Source organism: Terrapene carolina, unplaced genomic scaffold (assembly GCF_002925995.2).
Source record: "Terrapene carolina triunguis isolate 2854851 unplaced genomic scaffold, T_m_triunguis-2.0 Scaffold66, whole genome shotgun sequence".
Lineage (NCBI taxonomy): Eukaryota > Metazoa > Chordata > Testudines > Emydidae > Terrapene > Terrapene triunguis.
In genome coordinates, this window is record NW_020664417.1 from 63,623,762 (window position 1) to 63,641,216 (window position 17,455).

The window sequence follows — 17,455 nt, forward strand, 5'->3', positions numbered from 1 at the left end:
CTGTAGCATTGTCTCCTCCCCATATCGGCTTTTGTCAAGACTCTTTGCTACCTGTGTAAACAGCTTCTTGTAATAACTGCATGATTTGTAATTGCTACATCACAGCTTGAAGGCCTTTATTATAACACTTCTTAATTTTATTATACCCAAGTGTGGTGACTTGTTGGAAACTGAGCAAAGCAGTTGTTCTACCCAAAGTGGTGTGTGTTTGGGTTGCAGGGATAGTAAATTTCTATGGCTCTTGGTAATCATTATTAGACTATATCTCAAATTTTCTATTTTACTTGGTAGTATTAGACTACGCTGAAACAAGGGCTACACCATCTCATCCCCCAAGAATCAAAACTACAACTATTAAAATGCTTTTCAGAGATAATCATAGATGCGTTTGTTTGTTTGTTAATGGATCCTTAATTATGTGCTTTGTCAAGCTTTCTCCCCTCCCCCCCTCCCCTTTAGGCAAGGTTCCCCAAGAGAGGCTATTATCTAACTTTCCCCACATTGTTTTATTAAATTGTCTGTTTCCACAATGATTCAGGATCTTGTTAAATGTTGGTTTTGTTGGGTTGGGTTACTCTTTTCTAGTAGACAGACTGGGTTGAAGTTAACTGTTGAATATCTTGGGTGTAAGCTAATAAGCTAATGAAATTCACCTGAGTAGCGTCTTAAAAATAAGTATCAGCGGGGTAGCCATGTTAGTCCGGATCTGTAAAAAGCAACAGAGTCCTGTGGCACCTGATAGACTAACAGATGTATTGGAGCATAAGCTTTCGTGGGTGAATACCCACTTCGTCAGACGCATGGGTATTCACCCATGAAAGCTTATGCTCCAATACATCTGTTAGTCTACAAAATGCCACAGGACTCTCTGTTGCTTTTTAAAAATAAGTGACACACATGACTGGGATCCTGGAAACAATAATCTCCCTTACTACACAACCCTGATTCATCCCCAGAGCAGGTCCCTTTTGTTCTTTAAATGTGGGATCCTTTTTGGTTGGGACTGAGAATGTGATCATGTGGTTAAAGATGGCATCATAATGCATACACACTGTGGGGATGATTTAAGGTTGCACAGGTAGCCTTTATTCTGGTATTTTCTAACTTTTGAATGCTTGACTTTTAAACCTTGAAAATATTCTTTTAACTTCCCTTTTGCATGTGTAGTATTTATACGTATACCATGTGCTTTGTTGACATTCTAAAGCATCAGCAATAAAAGGGTATAAGAAACTGTGCCTATGTGTTCTCTCGGTGCTCAATTAAAATCTAGGTTTAAAAGATTTTAGGCTGAAATATGAATGGCATAAATCTTAAAGGCTTGGAAAACCTGATGAAATATAACTGGGGAGACTAAAGCAAAGGATACCTTTTAAAAGGAGACAAGTCAGTATAGCTTTGTGGAGAAGAATTAATATAATCAAAATGATTCCTAGACTACTGAGCAATTATATTTTTCAAATTCTGGTGATACATATCTTAATTTTCTTTCATTCTTTCAAATTCTAGTGATACATATCTTAATTTTCTTTCATTCCATTAATATGGAAACAAATTTCTCAATCTCTACATGGCGGAAATAACCGCTCTGCTCCAGCTGAAAATACTAAACTACACTCTACCTAAAAAATAAGGGAGTTTTAACTGCCTCATCTGAAGGTACTCCAGCTACTAGCTTTTAATCTATTTGAAATTATTTGGCTGCTAGAAAATCAAATAACGTGGGACTAATATAGGGAGGAAGGTCTAAATCATGTTAAATTGCTAAGGGACTTCTTAGTTTTCAGAAGGAAGCCTTGCTGTAAATTCCACAAACCTTGTGACAACTTGCATAAAGTAAACCTCAAATGAGCTACTCCAAAAAGCAAAGGTAAATCTAAGGAAACATGCAAGATCATACTTTTGAAGCAATGAATTGATTAAAAAAGATTAAAGGTCACACACTCTACTGGGAAAGGAAAATTGGAACTAGAATGGTTTCACAAGTCTAGAAGACCATATTTTAGACTGGTTTGCAGGACTGTCAAAAAGGTGAACTGCAATCGCGAGAATAGTTATATTTTTACCCTTTGGTGCTCTTTTACAATGTCAAAAAGACTTTGAAGATTTTTTCCCCTGGTATTTTTTTAAATACAATATGTATTTTTAACCTTTTAAATATCAAGTGTTGAATTCCAGGTTTTTACTGGACTTTAGGATTGAACAACTTGATAAGGACAGCAGTATCACAACAGACTGAAACCTGAGCTGCAGCATTCCCAGTGTTCCGCTGCCAGTGGAAGGGATGTTGAATCTTTTCAGAGAGCTATGCTCTCTCCCCCGTACCCCTCGCTCCATTTTGTCATGACTTTGAGTAAAGCAGGCTAGAACAAAAACCCCAAAAACAGGTCCTTTTATTCTCATTCTGCTGTAACCCTCCAATCTAAACATTCCCCTCTTCTCTCAGTAAAGCTGCTGTTCAGTTTTCAGTCTTCTGTGGTGTCGTCATTATCCCTCTTGTCCTCCAGCAAAAAGTGGAGGAATTTAGGTCTGATATTTCTAATGCAAAAATTACCAAGTAGAGTTTGATTCTTTAGAATAAATGTTTGAGGTTGTCGTCATACATCATAAAGAAGCAATAAAGGGCACGTGTTCTGGGGATTTTTTGCTGTGCAATTTAACTGTCTCTAATAAGTCTTTCAACAGACTACACAGCAATAACGGTATGTTCAGTAAAAAGTAGAGCACAGCGGAACACAGCTATTTATAACTTTTAAATAACCTTACAAAACCACTTGTAGAGTTTAAAGACCACAAATCTGGAGTTGGTGGGCTCAGGCAAAATTTGGTCTGGAAGGGGAACTGAGCTGGCGACCAGAAATGGTAAACAAAAGTGAATGAAATGTAAGGTTGTTTATGACTGACTATACTCCCCTTGAGAGGAAGAATGGTTTTGTGGGTAGAACATATATTTAACTTGGAGCCACAAGACTTTTCCTCTAGTCACAAATATGCTTTAGGTTTCTTGCATGACCTTAGGCCCAGGTACTTGGTTGCCTATTTTCTGAGAGCTGTGAATGTTCAACACTTCTGAAAATAAGACATCTTAGTTAGATGTCTAAATATGGATGTAGGGTCCTGACTTTACTAAATTTGTAAATGTTACCCTTAAACTCTCAGTCTGTTTACAGATGTAGATATATATTACAGGGGTGTTATGAAACTAAACCAATTATAACACACTGTGATTCTTGGTTAGAATGTAAGTGCAAAGAATTCTGGATGCACCATCTGGATGCACCTGGTTTAGATGTAGGGGGAAGGACTTTTTTCTAGGTTGGGTTTATACAGACTTCTGTAGCAATGACAGTGGGGATCATATGTTCTAATGATTCCTGCTGCAGGAAAATTACCGCTTACTACAGTAAATATGTTAGGTTCCCATTGTCTTATTTCATGGATAGCTCCCTTTCCCTAAAGTCATGAGCATGTAATTGAGATTTATTTTTTGATATTTTTATTCTCCCAGTGTATCCTATATACAGCTTTAAAAAAAGCTCTTGTCCAGGATCCCCCTTTTTTATTCTCCAAATATATACCCCCAAATACAAATGTATCATATAGACTTTTCTGATTTAAGAAACTCTGCTTTCCCTCTATATTTTAAATGTTCTTAAGCTTCTTCTTCCATTGCTCAGAAACTCTAATGTACTGGTTTAAACTATCCTGAACAATGAGTTTTCAATCTGTAGGGGTAAAACAATTCTTATTCCAGAGAGGAGATACTTGATCTTCGCTGTCTGTGCATTCTGACTGGTGCTTGAATGGCCCTATTGTCCTCTCATGCTCTTAAAATGAATTAATTTATCTTTCTAAGAGGAACGCTCTCTTCCCTCCCTACATCCAGTTCAAACTCCCAGTAGTGAAGGAGAGAACAATACTGCAATCAAAACAGCCTATAATTTCTGAACCTTGATTCTGCTGTATGTGTCACTCACAAAACTTGCTTTATACCAACTGCTGAATGCTGTATAGTTACCAGATGGGGTGCTGTCTTACAGCAGTAAGGCATGGAGTAACTGACTGTATAGTGTGTTATGTTATATTTTTCAGATTAGAATAAGAAGGGTATTACTGACTCCCCAATTGCTGCAGCTTTCTAAAGATCCTCTTACTCTAAAATCCAGTTCTGCAAATTTTTATGGACATGCTAACTTAATGCACAAGCATAGTTCTGCTGTCTTCAGTAGGGCTGTTCTGTATGTAAGTGTTTGGAGGATGAGGGCCATGAGTGGGTAAATGTTTGAAATGACTTCTTATGTCATTTATTTGACTTGTAGATGCCTTGCAGTTTCATATTAAAATAAGGTCTAGAGGCCTCAGCCGGCCTGTATTCCACTTTGCTAGATGCTGTGCAGATAAACAATAAGATGGTTCTTCCTCTGAAGAGCTTGCAATCTTTTTTTAAAACAAAACTTAACAGGTGGTGAAACAAATAAATGGGAATGGAGGTGAAAATGTTCACACTTGTAAGAAAGTTTCATGGTATCTAATGTGAAATGAAATACCGTAAATAAATCCAAGAGTGTTTTGGTAAGGAACCTTCTGTGATATTCCTCCAAGTGCTGTGAAGTGCCCAACTTTTACAATATCCACTGTTTAAGCAAGAATGTCTTTTGTGAGGTGGTGAAAGCATAAGAACAAAAAAGGAATCATGTCACTTTCATATTTATATTTATTTCCCTCTATCTATGATCTATAGTACTTAGCTGGCCCCCAATTACAAATTATCAGAGCATCACACATCTTTAATGTATCTATCCTCTCAACGAACCTGTGAGGTTGGGCAATGCTATTATTCCCATTTTACGGCTGGAGAACTGAGGCAGAATCAGAAGTTAGGTGCCTAAATTCCTTTGAGGACCTGAGCCTAAGTGACCTGTCCAAGGTTATATAGGAAGTCTGTGGTGGAGAAGGGAATTGAACCCTGTGTCTTTCTGATTCCTTTTGAGTGGCTTCATATTTGAAACTTCTGTTGTTGCCTTTGGTAATATGGGCCATATTAATTACAGTGGCCAAATTTATGGGAAGGGGGAGAAATAATTAATTATGCAAAAGGGCTGGGGAGGGGATAAGTTGATCTCCCCCCCCCCTCTGCTTTTCCACCTTAATCCTTCCCCATTCTCCTGCCCCTCACTCCCTCTTTTTTTTTTTTTTTTTTTTCCCATTTGTTGTTTTATGAAGTATTGGTAAAGCACAGTTACCCTCCAGTCAGGATCTCAGGTTATGTCCTCTGAAAACCTATTTCTCATACTTCTTCCAGTCACTCAATATCCATTCTCTATTTAGCAACCAGAATTGTGCACAATTCTTCAAGTGGGTGCCGTTTGTTCGCTCAGCTCTGCCTTCTTATGGGTTGTTATAATCAACAAATCATTTAGTTTGCTTAAAAGTAAAGTAGTGAAGAAATGATAGCATTTAGTTTCTTGTTGGCTATCTTTCTATCTTGTTCTTCCCATGTGACTTAACCCATCATAGCCACTGTAGCTCAAAACTAAATATTTGCTTTTTTCAGACTCAATGGTATTTTTTTTTTTTTAACTTTTATGCATCAGGCTTCTGTTAATTTCACCAGTGAAGTCGGACTTTAAGAATACTTCATTGCTATAGAACATGCTGTCAAGTCTATGCTCAGAAGTGATTATACTCCTCAGTCTGTGCCTATAGAACTGATCAGAGAGGATGAATTAGTCACTGTGTAGGTTCCTCAGAGAGCTTTTGGTCTTCTCTAGAATAGATACATCAGGATCAAAGTCATTGTATTAGAAGAAAATGTAAGGAAGTGGCTGAAAGTGAAGAAAAATAAACGCAAACATGTTAGAGGCATAGAATTAAAGTAAAGGGAGAGGGGAAATGGCTAAATCTAAAAGGTGAAAAACTTGCATTAGAAAGAGTTTGGCAGGTTTTAAGGGCATATAGTGAAATTCTTAGTTTGAGAATTAATTGCCACAACGGTTTTTGGTAGCTTCAGTTTTGTTGTTGATGTGCTTGAAATCTAACTTAAAAAAATTAAATGGAACAACTTTAAGGGGTTGTTTTGGTGTCAATCTTGCAGGAAATCATGAACAGGTTTTTTCCCACTACAATCAATTAAGCAACTTTAATTGAAATAGAGTCTCAATGCCTCCATACTGTTTTAGGTTCTGCTCTAAAATGAAGATTATAATTTTTTTGGGGTAGGGACTCTGTTACTATATGTGTCTACAGTGCTAAGCCCTTTGTTTCCTACTGTGATGCAATTATTACTTAACATTTATGATACAAATATATGAATTTATTATTGTTATGAATTTTCATTTTCTTGCTCAATTTTGTTTTTAAAAATGGAAGCAAGCCCATGTTCAGCATCTCTAACAAGACCACAGATTCTACTATTAAGCATTTTGTCCAAAGGTTATTTCAAAGGCAAGCATTACTGTCCCCAGTTTATGGATTGGGAAACTGAGGCACAGAGCGGTGAAATGACTTGCCCAAATTCATTCAACAGATCAATGGCAAAACCAGTCAAGTGTTCAAGAACTAGAATTTTATAAACGTTATGAAAGCATTGTCTTAGTATTAGAAATGCCTAATATATATATGCAGCACTATTACATATGCCTAATATATATATGCAGCACTATTACATATGCCTAATATATATATGCAGCATATATATATAGTGTTGCACTGTAGAAACCGAGGTTATCAAAAACTGAAGTATGATTTAATCCAGTGAATCATGTTTTAAAATCGAGATTTCTCTTAGGCTACTTTACCTCGCATTAAATTGCATAGAACATTTACCTGCCCACTTGTGATCAAATAACATCCGTCTAGAAACTAGAGGAATTATTACATAGAAAAGTAATATTAAGAAAGTATTTAATGTATTTTAGCCCTCTCTCAATGCAGTCAAGAAGAGCTTGTTAATCGCTGGTTTAATAATTTTGAATCTTCTGATTAATGAAGAATGAAACCTTAATTTTTTTCCTTTTTTTTTCTGCTAGGATTTTAAGACTGGGTTTGGTATCACTATAATCCCTATGAATGTGGCGAATGTAAAACAAGTGGACAGGACAGCAAAACAGTCTTTTGAAATAATCACTCCCTATAAAAGCTTTAGGTAAGAGCTGTTCACATTTTTATGTATAAAAATTTTCAGTACTGGTAGTAAATTCTAGAAATGTTTGCTTGACATTAAAATTAACCTTACTCACTTTTGGTAAAAATTGCAGTAATTTAAATATGATGATTCAGTGTTTTTATAAAGTTGTAAGATGTTATTTCTTTGGCTGACTTATTAATCTATTACATCCCTTTCCAAGTACAGTGTCTACTAGATATCCCAGGCCTTACAAATTCTTATTTTTATAATATAAGGATGAATTGAGTTTGTGTGTGGTTTCATTCTAAGCAAGGGTAAAGAAAAAGGAGAGGTCACTGTAAAGTCTTTTTCTTTAAAATAAATAAATAAAAATGTCAGGTAAAATAGGTACCGAAAATAATACTTTGTCCATGTAATTAGTTATCAATTTATTCTAAAAAAGGATCATATGCCACCCCTTTTAAGAACTTCCCATTGAAGCTAGTTGCAAGTTCATTATGTTCCATGGTGAATGATATTGTAAACAAAAGCATGAATACTAATAAAGATATACAAACCTTTTTATGGAATGTCATAGTAAACTATTGCACTTTAAATGAAACTGCAGTAATATAGAAAAATGATTTTCCTTTTCCTATTCCTTTCCTTGGATTTCTGGATCTTAAGCTTGGGACAAGAGACTGAAAAGCAAGCATAATTTTCAGTTTCATTGGTGACCTGTCTGATTCTAATTTCTAGCAGCATAGAACTTCAGGTAGATTGGTCATGATCAATGACTTGAGTCTGTGGCTAACTGGGTCAGATAGTGAGTATTTTACTTACACTAAACCAACAACATTAGATGGTCTGTGCAAAGGAATATCCTATTTAGAGCTATTACCTATGGGATAGTCCATCTCTACTGCTTAGTAAATACTAATAGCTCCTTTGGCTATATCTTCCTTAGTCATTTGTGATACTGTGGCTTAAACTCAAGTTTTAAATCTGATTTATATTGAGTAAAAAGATTGTAAGCAACTCTGGAACGAAAGTTGAGTGCACCAAAAACTACTATTGCATTTAAATAATTTAGCTTATAAAGAAATTATATGTTGGAATGTTAAGGGAGTTTTCATTAAGCAACAAAATGAAAGAATATATCTTGTCTTGATATTTAAATCTCTAGGGAAGTCAGATTTTTGAACGGCAATTTCATTTGTAGATTAAATGCATAAGAGGAACTGTAGACCCTGTTTAATTGGGCTTTAAAATAAAGATCAATAATGCAGAAAAGTCAATTGTTTCAGCTTTACAGCAGAGTCGGAAGGAGAGAAACAAGAGTGGATTGAAGCATTGCAGCAATCGATAGCAGAAACTCTCTCTGATTATGAAGTAGCTGAGAAGATATGGTTCAATGAGTCAAACAGGAGCTGTGCTGATTGTAAAGCTCCAGATCCCGACTGGGCATCCATCAATCTCTGTGTTGTCATTTGTAAGAAATGTGCAGGTAGAGTAATTAAAAATAGGCCGTGGTGGTTCTCCAGGATGTCATTTGCATACCGGTGCATGTCCTTGCATTGTTTTTGTTTTGCTTAAAGTGCCATTTATAACATGTCCTTGCAAAAGTTTTGAGGAACAGAAATTAATGGAAGTTTGTGATATTTTTAAATTGAAGTATAGATATATTTCATTATTCTAAACCACTTCCATGTATGAATGTGTCCAATCCTCTAAGTTGTTCAGTGCCCTTGAAATGAGTAATTCATTGCGATCAGTGGAAGTTAAGCCTCCTTAGTGTCTCTGTAGAGGCACTGGGTACCTTGTAGCCATATAAATAAGGACTTAGGAGCTGGCATACTGGGTCTGACCATGGTCCATTTTGTCTGCTATCCTGTCTCTGCAGTGATCTGTACTAGAGCTACAGGGGAGTGTACAGAACAGGGCAATTTTGGAGTGATCCATCCTCTTCTGGTAGCCAGAGGTATAGGGTCACCCTGAGCACAATATTGTGTCCCTGACCATCTTGCCTAAAAGCCATTGATGCACCTATCTCTTTGAACCAGTTATACTTTCGGCCATTACAATATTCCATGCCAGTGAATTGCACAGGTTAGCTGTGCATTGTGTGAAAATGTACTTCCTCTTGTTTGTATTAAACCTGCTTCCTATTAATTTCATTAGTGACCCCCTAGTTTTTGTATTGTGTGAAAGGGTAAATAACATTTCTGTTCATTTTTTTCCACACCATTTATGACTTTACTGAACTCTATTATATCCCCCCTTAATAGTCTCTTTTCTAAACTGAACAGCCCTAATCATTTTAGTCTCGCCTCGTAGGAAAGCGAGATGCAGCGACCAGAACTGGACACAGTATTCATGGTGTGAATGCACCAGGGATTTATATAGTGGCATTATATTTTCTGTCTTATTTTCTATCCCTTTCCTAATAGTTCCTAACATACTGTTAACCTTTTTGACTGCTACTGCTCAATAAGTAGAAGTTTTCAGAGAGCTATCCACAGTGACCTCAATATCTTTTTTGCGTGGAAACAGCTAATTTAGAACCCATCATTGTTTATGTGTAGTTGGGATTATTTTTTCCTTTGACCTTGTCAAAGGATTTCTGAAAATCGGAATATATTATATCGACTGGATCACCTTTATCCACTTGCTTGTTGACTCCCTCAAATAATTCTAATTTCCAAAGAATTGCCTATTTCAGTTGTCTGGTACAGAGGTTGATGTCAGTATTCGGTTACATACTACAGTTAATAGTTCTGCAATTTCTTATTTGAGTTCTTTCAGAACTCTTGGATGAATACCATCTAGTCCTGGTGACTTATTACAGTTTACCTTATCAGTTTGTTCTAAAACCTCTTTTACTGACACATCAAATTGGGACAGAACTTCCGAGTTGTCAGCCAAAAAGAAGAGCTCTGATGCGTGTATCTCTACATCCTCTGCAGTGAAGACCAATGCAAAGAATTCATTTAGTTTCTCTACAGTGGCCTTCTCTTGAGTGCTCCTTTAACAAAATCTTACGAGTAGACATTGCAAAGTAAACATTTCAGAAATTATCTCCAGAACTTCAGTACATATTTTATGGTTACCAAGGAAATATTTTTGAGATGTTAGTAGAAACCTACTTTAAAATGGCAGGTAAAACAGGATTTTTACATTTGCAGTAAGTGGGGGGGGAGGGCTAAAAATTCCAATTAGTTTAACAAAAAAAATCTTTAAATGTCCCCTGTATCAGAAAAAAATCGGTGATATATTAAATATTTAAAGAATTGCATAAAGGTAAACAGTTCAGGTTGAACCTCTCTCGTTCGGCACCCTCAGGACCCGACTGGTGCCGAAACAGAGAATTTGCTGAACCACGGGAGGTCAATGCAGAGTTCCAGCGGGTCTCTATAGGCACGGGAAGTAAGGGTGCGGGGGGTAGTGGAGCACCCCCAGGCTTTGTGCCCAGCATGGCCCCCCGCCTGGGGGCCCTGCTGTGGCCCGGGGTCCCAGCCACTGGCACCAGGTCCTCATCCTTCCCCTCCCTCTGGGATCTTGAACGCTGTGAATCAGCTGTTTGCAGTGCTCTGGAAGAACTGGGAGGGAGGAAGAGGAGTTGATAAGCACAGGGCCGCTGGTACGAGAGAGGCACAGGGGGAGGGGGGCAGAAGGGGGAGCTTGACGGCAGTGGATGCTCTGCACCCACTAATTTTTCCCAGTGGGTGCTCCAGCCCTGGAGCACCCACAGAGTCGGCCCCTATGCTGGACCACGTATATTGCCGGACCAGGGAGTGCCGGATTAGAGAGGTTCAACCTGTATTTACATAACATGGAAAATACATCATTCCTAGTCCAAAGAATTTACAATCTCTTCATAATTTAGGGTGCTGCTTTTATTATAGTGTGAATTGCACAGTATTGTAATTATCTAAAAATTTCAAACTTCTTGCATATGACCAGTCTGTGTTGAAAACAATCCACATAATAACTACTGTCTTTATTAAAGTCATGTTTTTGTTATTTTTTTAACACAAAAGGCTCAGTTGAAATTAAATAATATTTTTAATTAATTTATTTTTATTAAGGACAGCACAGATCTTTAGGGCCCAGAGATTCAAAGGTCCGGAGCCTAAAAATGGATGCCAGCATTTGGAGCAATGAGCTGATTGAGGTAGGTTATGTGATAACTGAACTTCTTGAGATACTGTGAAAAATATGTTAGACCTGTGTGATTGTTGGTATAAAAGTTGCTTTCTTATTTGTGTTTAAAGGCTCAGCTCATTAAAATAAATGTATAAGCCCTATTCTTGCATAATGTATTTACTCTTTAACAGAATTGCCAACCCAAGTATTCAAAAATCACCCCCCCCCACCATTCATGAGATTGGTTGAACAGTCATTTAATTTTAAGAAATAATTATTATTGGGTGACTTTTAGGGCTGTCGGTTAATCACAGTTAACTCATGCAATTAACTCAATAATTAATCACAATTTTAAAAAATTAATCACGATTAATCGTAGTTTTAATCACTTTAAACAATAGAATACAAATTGAAATGTATTAACTATTTTCGGATGTTTTTCTACATTTTCAAATATATTGATTTAAATTACAACACAGAATACAAAGTGTACAGTGCTCACTTTATATTAATATTTTATTACAATATTTGCACTGTAAAAATGATAAACAAAAGAAATAGTATTTTTCAATTCACCTCATACAAGTACCATAATGCAATCTCTTTATTGTGAAAGTGCAACTTACAAATGTGTGTATATATATATATATATATATATATTTTTTTTGTTACATACCTGCACTCAAAACCAAAAGAATGTAAAATTTTAGAGCCTACAAGTCCACTCAGTCCTACTTCATATTCAGCCAATCGCTAAGACAAACAAGTTTGTTTACATCTACTGAAGATAATGCTGACGGCTTCTTATTTACAATGTCACCTGAAAACAAGAGCAGGGGTTCACATGGCACTTTTGTAGCCGGCGTTGCAAGGAATTTACATGCCAGATATGCTAAACATTCGTATGCCCCTTCATGCTTCAGCCACTATTCCAGAGGACGTGCTTCCATGCTGATGACGCTCGTTAAAAAAATAATGCATTAATTAAATTTTGACTGAACTCCTTGTGGGAGAATAATATGTCTTTGCTCTGTTTTACCCTCATTCTGCCATGTATTTCATATTGTAGCAGTCTTGGATGATGACCCAGCACATGTTGTTCATTTTAAGAACACTTTTCACAGCAGATCTAACAAAACGCAAAGAAGGTACCAATGTGAGATTTCTAAAGATAGCTACAGCACTCAACCCCAGGTTTAAGAATCTGAAGTGCCTTCCAAAATCTGAGAGAGACGAGGTGTGGAGCCTGCTCTCCGAAGTCTTAAAAGAGCAACACTCTGATGCGGAAACTACAGAACCCGAACAATCAAAAAAGAAAATCAATCTTCTGCTGGTGGCATCTGAATCAGACGATGAAAATGAACATGCGTCGGTCTCCACTGCTTTGGATCGTTATTGAGCCCATCATCAGCATGGGCGCATGTCCTCTGGAATGGTGGTTGAAGATGAAGGGACATGTGACTCTTTAGTGCATCTGGCATGTAAATATCTTGCAATGCTGGCTGCAACAGTATCATGCTAACGTCGGTTCTCACTTTCAGGTGACGTAAACAAGAAGTGGGCAGCATTATCTCCTGCAAATGTAAACAAACTTGTTTGAGTGACTGGCTGAACAAGAAGTAGGACTGAGTAGACTTGTATGCTCTAAAGTTTTACATTGTTTGTTTTATTTTTGAATGCAGTTATTTTTTTTGTAGATAATTCTACATTTGTAAGTTCAACTTTCATGATCGAGATTGCATTACAATACTTGTATGTGGTGAATGCAAAAATACTATCTTTGTTTTTTAACAGCACAAATATTTGTAATAAAAACAAATATAAAATGAGCACTGTACACTTTGTATTCTGTATTGTAATTGAAATCAATATATTTGAAAATGTAGAAAACAGCCAAAAATATTTAAATAAATGGTATTCTGTTATTGTTTAACAGTGCGATTAATCACGATTAATTTTTTAATCGCTTGACAGCCCTAATTACTTTTATTTCCTTTCTGTTTTTTCCAGCTTCTCGCCAAAACCATGAGGGCTGAATTATTTCCCCACTCTCCCCTCAATACATTATTTTTAACAGAAAGTTGCATGACTCCAGGAGTTGGGGCTTTAAGAAATACATTAAATATTATCCTGAGATTAGCAATACAATCATAATTTGGCAATACTGCTTTAAATACTTCTTAATGTTGCGTAAATGATTTTGATAATTTTGATATAAATTAGATATGCAAAGCTAGACTGTAGCTGGTCTCTACAGTGGTCTTCCACCACACACACACTCCTATATCCCCACACTGAGAATCAGTACAACTGCAGTCCACCCTCCAGAATGCAGTCCATTATCAAGCATTGACGGCTCCCTGCTAACATTAACTGAATGCAGTCCACCCAGTGAGGGAGCATTGCTTTGCTATGACTTCTTTGGAAATGTTCTTAACGGGCCCTTAATCTAGCCCTAAATTGGACTCCTCCCTATTACACACTTGTAGGAAAAATTCAAGTTCAGTTCAAGAAAAGGAGTGAGTGAAATTTTAAAGCTATTCTCTCTAGAATAATCTTCCTGAGAATCTCCTGCAGTAGTGGTGCTTAAAATATTACTTTGTTTTGAGAGACATCCAGCAATGTTTCCCCCTTTTACTCCCAGGGAATATTTATCCAACAATAAAATCTTTTGAAAATGGAAGACGTTTTTTAAGAGTAACCGTATGTGTTCTCTACAATGAGATCCCTCTTCATCACCTCACATCTTCCTTTTGCTGTGGGAAATTAGTTGGTTACTTTGACAGGTAAAAGTTAGTGTTTACTTCCAAGTTTATAAGGAGCACTAGGCTGGTACACTGTGCTTCTGTACATATTTGCCTATCCTCTGTTGCTAACCTTTCTACAGATCTTGTCCAGTTCCTTTTGAAATACTGTGTCTGAGTAGCATTGTTAAGCCTCGGTTGTTACTGGTGATTAATCATGGACATAGAACTCTGGACTCTTTCATTATTCATCCACCATTTAACAGGACAGCATAAGCAATGATTCTGTTGAGGCTTCCATTGTTTTCCCCCAGAGTCAACTCAATTTTCTCTAATCATCTTTCACTTTAGCAGATTAAAAGATTTTATAGTTTACCTCAATATCTTTTGCATTGAATTACCTTTTCTTTTTCTTTGGCAGCTTTTTATTGTCATTGGAAATAAAAGGGCAAACAGTTTTTGGGCAGGAAAACTTCAACCAGAAGAGGAATTGCATATGGACTCCCCTCTAGAAAAAAGGATAATGTTTATTACACAAAAATACAAAGAAGGAAGATTCAGGAAAACTCCTTTGGGCTACAAAACCAAAGAAGAATTAAATAAGGTAATATTGTGGTAAACTAAGTCCCGCCCTCATTATTTGTGAGTGTGAATGTGTAGTTGGAGATCCCTCCCAATCACTCTACCTAAGTTCTTGTATAACCTTTTTTTAGACTGGTAGGAGACAACGTCCTGGCTAACATACAGCCACTAACAGTGTTATTGTCCAAGGCTACATGTGAGCTATTAGAATCAATAATGACAGATACTTTTTATCTGTACAGTCCACTGCATTATCAGTATGTAGCTCTTTGCTTACTCAAGTAGTAAAATACCTTCATCATAAAAAGTCCCCAAATTCTAATTCCATAGCATTTAGCCATTATTTGGGGGTAGAAATGATTGAATGATCTGTTGTGATCTGTGGTTGATCTTGTGAAGGGTATGGAGTTAACTGGTAGCACTCAGTATATGCTGCCTCTACACACAAGTATCTTGAGAGGCCTTTAATAAAAACTTCTCAATATATTGTGTTAAATTAAGCCTGTTCACCTTGCATTTTAGGTGCAGGTCATGTTGTTTGATACTGTTGTTTGGATTATGCTCTTGCATGCAACAAATCATATGGCATACAGTACAATTACTCTTAAATGACCTCGATATGTTTCATACTTTTGATCTTCTGAAATATTTTCGATATGTATAATGTCTGTTAATAGTTCTTAAAACTATGACCCATGTTATTTTTGTTGCTGCTTTTTCAATCTGTTTCTTTGTGTTTGTAAAAGATGATGGTATCTCCTGTTAATATGCCTATTCACAACCATACATTAAATCATGGATTTCTAATTTTCAAGTACATACTTGGCAGATTGAAATTCCCACTGCAGTGGTTTGTTTCTTCTACTACAGCCAATGTACTATATAATACATCTGACATGTAACATCATTCTACTACATTAAATCATGGAGTGTTATCAAGTGTGAAAGTAACTCATGCGCACTCTCTTATATGGTAGATTGTACCCCATTAGAAGAGAAGCAAGCTGGAACAAATGAAATGAGAAATCTAGAGCTCTCAGTATTCCTTTTTACACAAATAGATTGTCATCAATTATTAGATGGCAAATTTAAGATTAACTTTTAACTTTTGTATAGCTTTCTTGATATCCAGTATTCTGTCTCATAAAGGAGACCTGTGCTTTCCATTGATGATTTGAGTGCATAGTCACATGTACTGAGGTCCATGGATAGGGAAGAAGTGCTGTGGTCAGGGTTAAAATACACAGAGATTGGACAGATTGCATATTTGATTACTTCTTAGTCAGACTTGGAAAATGTGTGTACATACACACTATTCAATGAAGTGGGGGAGCGGGATGGGTGGATTGAGTTTAGCAAATAAGAGTTAGCAAAAAGTGATTTTGCTCCCAACTGGAAAGAGAAGAGCTCACTTATTGAAAGGAGAACCCGTCACTGTATTAACGAACTAGCTATATTTTATAGTCCTGTAGCCATGAGAATGTGCAACAAATGCATATTCATTTCATTCAAAGACCGTCAAAGGCATCCAGCCCACCCACAGTGTAACCTTACTGTTTGCCATGGTCTTGACTAAATTCTATCTCAAACCCTCTGACTTCACCACAACAAAAACTGATTCCTTATGCTTCATATGGAGAGGAGTGAATTTCACCCAAAACTGCTTAGGAAAATAGAGCATTCTATTTTCATTGGGTAACTTGTCTGTAATAACCATGTAATAAATCAGTGGCTATGTGGTAACTGTGAACAATAGAGAAAAGTTGTAGTTGTTTATTTCTGTTTTGTAAACTTTTATTTTTCTAACTACACCGCTACCCCGATATAACGCGACCCGATATAACACGAATTAGGATATAACGCGGTAAAGCAGTGCTCTGGGAGGGCAGGGCTACGCACTCTGGTGGATCAAAGCAAGTTCGAAATAACGCGGTTTCACCTATAACACGGTAAGATTTTTTTGGCTCCCGAGGACAGCGTTATATCGAGGTAGAGGTGTACTAAAGTCTATAATTGGTGTGTGTTAATCACTTAACTACTGGATAACTTCAGATGTAATTATCAAGTGCTCTGCGGGGACATGACATTATTTTGTAGTTACTTGGCCATTGCCAAGTAATTATAGAATCATAGAAGTGTAGGACTGGAAGGAACCTCAATAGGTCATCTAGACCATTATTGGATTATACATGCCTTGTAAAATAGAGTGGTAGTATAATCTCTTTTAAATTGACCCCAATCTTTTCATCAGAAAAATATAGACGGAGAGAGTGATTTTTATTTATAGTTTAGTCGTTTTGTGGGGGGAGAGAGGGAAGGGAGATTTGGTCAAATGTCAGTTAAAAGTTCACTGTATCAGTATTCAGAAAAAGAAATCAGCTAGATAATACAGAGTCCTGCCTAAGTACTGGAGACTGGACTAGATGACCTTTTGCGGTCACTTCCAGTCCCTCAGTTCAATGGGTCATTTTCACTCTTTTATAGTAACATAAAGTCCTTTCATGTATACTAGATAAACACGTGTTGACTTATGCAACTGGCATGATAGAATTGCTCAATGCAACAAGAGCATTTTGTCTTTCATTTCAGAGAAACCTGTTTGTTAAATAATTCAAATAAATTATATTAAATGCACACTAAATCATGGAACTTAAACTGGTGCAGATTGCAGAAATCATGTACCGTAACTTCTCTTGATTTAAAGATGTGGATCAATATTTTCAAAAGTGATTTGATTTGACTAATGATTGATGTCACCCAACTTCACACTTGTTAAAGGGCCCTCATTTTCAGGAAGTGCTAAGTACCCACCCTCTGAAAATCCGGCCCCTCTTAAGTTATCTCAATTTAGGTGCCCTAAAATTGAGGTGCCCCAGAA

At 36.7% G+C, this 17,455-nt stretch overlaps 1 protein-coding gene across 1 annotated transcript in view; it reads left to right on the forward strand.

Moving 5' to 3' along the window:
- Positions 1 to 17,455, forward strand: part of ARAP2 (ArfGAP with RhoGAP domain, ankyrin repeat and PH domain 2) — a 195,639-nt gene that overhangs the window by 75,609 nt on the left and 102,575 nt on the right. Inside the window, exons 9-12 of the mRNA XM_026648167.1 lie at positions 7,029 to 7,144; positions 8,413 to 8,612; positions 11,194 to 11,279; positions 14,417 to 14,599. Coding sequence (XP_026503952.1) covers positions 7,029 to 7,144; positions 8,413 to 8,612; positions 11,194 to 11,279; positions 14,417 to 14,599 — 585 coding nt within the window. The remainder of the gene's footprint in view (positions 1 to 7,028; positions 7,145 to 8,412; positions 8,613 to 11,193; positions 11,280 to 14,416; positions 14,600 to 17,455) is intronic.